At 38.2% G+C, this 3,174-nt stretch overlaps 1 protein-coding gene across 1 annotated transcript; it reads left to right on the plus strand.

Annotated features, from left to right (window-relative positions):
• The first annotated feature begins 968 nt into the window (after window positions 1-968).
• Window positions 969-1,644, plus strand: LOC149954621 (death-associated inhibitor of apoptosis 2-like). The gene is made up of 2 exons (XM_090167661.1): window positions 969-1,005; window positions 1,205-1,644. Exon 2 carries the CDS (start codon window positions 1,212-1,214, stop codon window positions 1,572-1,574), a length of 363 nt encoding a protein of 120 aa, XP_090023787.1. The 5' UTR covers window positions 969-1,005; window positions 1,205-1,211; the 3' UTR covers window positions 1,575-1,644.
• Window positions 1,645-3,174: the final 1,530 nt, after the last annotated feature.

Genomic DNA, 3,174 nt, shown 5'->3' on the forward strand with positions numbered 1-3,174 from the left:
CATGGCGCCATCTAAACTTTGAAATAATCCTTAATTAAATATATTGATAAAAGAACTCTAGTGATGACACTTCCACTATTTTCAGTGACGTACCGATTCTCACGTGACTTTCATTTTCTGTGCGCGCGCACCCGATTAATAAGATAACTGAACTTTGAGCAATGGATTTTTTTTTCCACTGGTACTTAAGATATGCCGTCAGGGTAGTCATGGGAATCAATTCTTAGTTATCTCAATAAAGAGTCTTAGCATTGGGAATAGTCATTGAAGGTCACGCTGAAAAGTAAGTTATAATAATAATAATCAGCTAGGCTATTTTATTATATTTAAAATGAAATTTTTAGGCATTCTTTTATATATATATATATATATTGGAAATGTATTAGACAGAAATTAGGTCTAGTAGGGGTAAGATTAGCGTAGAAATTAAGTTACTATCACGTGACTCGTTCATTTTTCTGTGCACGCGCACGTTTAATAAGATAACTGAACTTTGAGCACTGGATTTTTCCACCGGTACTTAAGATATGCCGTCAGTGTAGTCATAGGATTTTTCACTCTTAATAAATACTTTAAAATGTAAAAAATAAGACTCATTATTGAAAAAAACTTAACACATAGCCATTTTTTAGCAATCTTCTACGTAACTCAATTTTCCAAGAGGATTGTTTTCCGTAAACATTTTCAAGTGAGAGCTCGATTTTGATATCGTCAACGTGGTATTTCCAAAACTCTCCTTGAGTAGCAAAGGGTTTTTTCCAAATACTCAAGTGGGTTAATATGTGCCGTCAATCATTAGAGGCAGTTTAAACTGTCAGAGAGAGAGACAGCCAATAGAATTTGAGGGTTATTTGAAGTTTAGATCACGTGATGAATTATTCTCAACAAGATAGGAATAAATTAATCTTCCGTGCGTCATTTCTCTACGGCACATTGACGAGTAAAGACCTGCTGACGGTTCGCTCAGTCTTTTCTACAGCTTGACAAAGGATTTCTACCCATAAAGTAAGTAACTATTTTTTCTTGGTAATAGACTATATTTTTAGACATATTTAAAACAATTTGCATATTGAAAAAAGCATTTATATTGATAATTTTAGCGTAGAAATTTAACCATATTGATAAAATTAGGTTTAGTAGACTTAGGGGTAAATGTAGGCTTAGAGAATGTATCATTTGAAACTATAGAACGTATTTGGTCTAGATCAGCTATGGACATTGAAGTGTATCGACTTGAAACGTTTCGTCACTGGAAAAATCCGCACGTCACTAAGGAGCAACTAGCGAAGGCTGGATTCTACTATATTCAGCGGGGCGATGAAGTACGATGTTACAAATGCCATGGCGTATTAGAAGGATGGAAATCAGGAGACGTACCAGAACTTGAACATGCTAGATTCTTTCCAAACTGTCCGGCTAGGGATAATTCACCATCGGAAAAAAAGTACCTTTCGCTAGAATGGGACATTCCCCCGACGCCAAAAGCAACTACGGTCTCTGACAAAAGCTTCTCACCTGTACCAGAAGAAGACGTTTGTAACTGTCCCTCGGATGTCAGACGATACTGTTGCTAAACACTACAAATACGTGAGTTAGAACTTTTAATTAAATTAAGTTGCAGGAGATCGTTTCACCCCATTTAAATGCCTGTAAACTTAACTACTTTAATTTGTTTTAATTGTGTAATGTACAAGATAACCATCTAATGGAATATCTGATAGTACCTACTAACATGTAAAACAAAGTTCTAAAATAAAAAATTAAATGTAAATAACTTGTTTTTATTGCCTAGAGATTAGAAATTAAGGGGTTCGAAAGCGATAAGCAAACGGGTAGAAATCTAATCTCCAGATATCTGCGCGAGGAAAACTAATTTTGGAGAATGGGGATGGGGGAAAGCAGGGATGTACCCAAAAATGGAGCAAAATGGACCAAATGTACCCCAAAAACGACCAAAGTCACCATTTTCGGCCCTATGTACCCCATTTCGGACCAAATGTACCCCAAACTGGACCTTTTAGCTTTATTGTAATGTTAAACTCCCATAGAGATTCCCCTAAAAAGAATAATAAACTGGCGGTCCAATTTTGGGTACATTAATTATTTCGGAGAGATAAAACTAATTCTGGCAAACTGCTGCGATTTATAGCGAATGGGGAAAAAGCCAATTTCTAGCGATTGGGATCGATAGTATGAGAGATAACAATTATGGTTGTTTTTATTGCCTAGAGATGGGGGAAAGCAACTGGTGATTAGAAGGGGTGAAAGCAATGGGGGAAAGGAGCTGGTGAACGAGAGATAAAGTATCCAGTGAATGGGGGTTAGGGGAAAGCAACTGGTGATTAGAAGGGGTGAAAGCAATGGGGGAAAGGAGCTGGTGAACGAGAGATAAAGTATCCAGTGAATGGGGGTTAGGGGAAAGCAACTGGTGATTAGAAGGGGTGAAAGCAATGGGGGAAAGGAGCTGGTGAACGAGAGATAAAGTATCCAGTGAATGGGGGTTGGGGGAAAGCAACCCGTGAACGGGAGAATCTGGTGATTAGAAATTCTGGTGATTAGAAATTCTGGTGATTGAGATGGGGGCGCGGGTTGGGGAGGAACGGGAGAGGCGCGGGTGAACGGCGGGAGCCAAGCTCTTTGTGTCTATCCGGTGATTGAGAATGAAATTCTCAATCACCGGATGGACATCCCTTATCTCTGGCAATAGACAGTTTCAACCAACCCTACAAATCGGTTAGCTGAAACTGTTTTATGTCGACAACCAAGTGATGAGGCGAACGTGTTATATTAGAATGCATAGCGGTGTTCTTATGGTTTTATCCCTTGGCGTGAGATAACTAAGAGGGGGAAGAAAATAAAATGAACCCCCTTTTCGACAAGTGCGAAACGTTTTCCTGAAAGTAGACCTTTTTGAAACCATTAAGGACCTATACTAAAAGGTGGGCAAAAATTTCAATTTACAATGTAGAATTCGAATTTATGTGAAAACCAATCAAAGTCCGCTGTTTTGTTACACGTCGTCTGAAATGCAGACGACGCGTATATTGAAACAAGCAACTACACATGACCAGATGGTCAAAATTCAAATTCTGCAGGGTGGGTCGACATTTAGACAAAAAATTTAGTATAGGTCTATAAACGCGAATTTCATATAGATTTAAGAGAATTGACAAG

Source organism: Leiobunum rupestre, chromosome 3 (genome assembly GCF_980474605.1).
Source record: "Leiobunum rupestre chromosome 3, qqLeiRupe1.1.hap1, whole genome shotgun sequence".
Classification (NCBI taxonomy): Eukaryota; Metazoa; Arthropoda; class Arachnida; order Opiliones; family Sclerosomatidae; genus Leiobunum; species Leiobunum rupestre.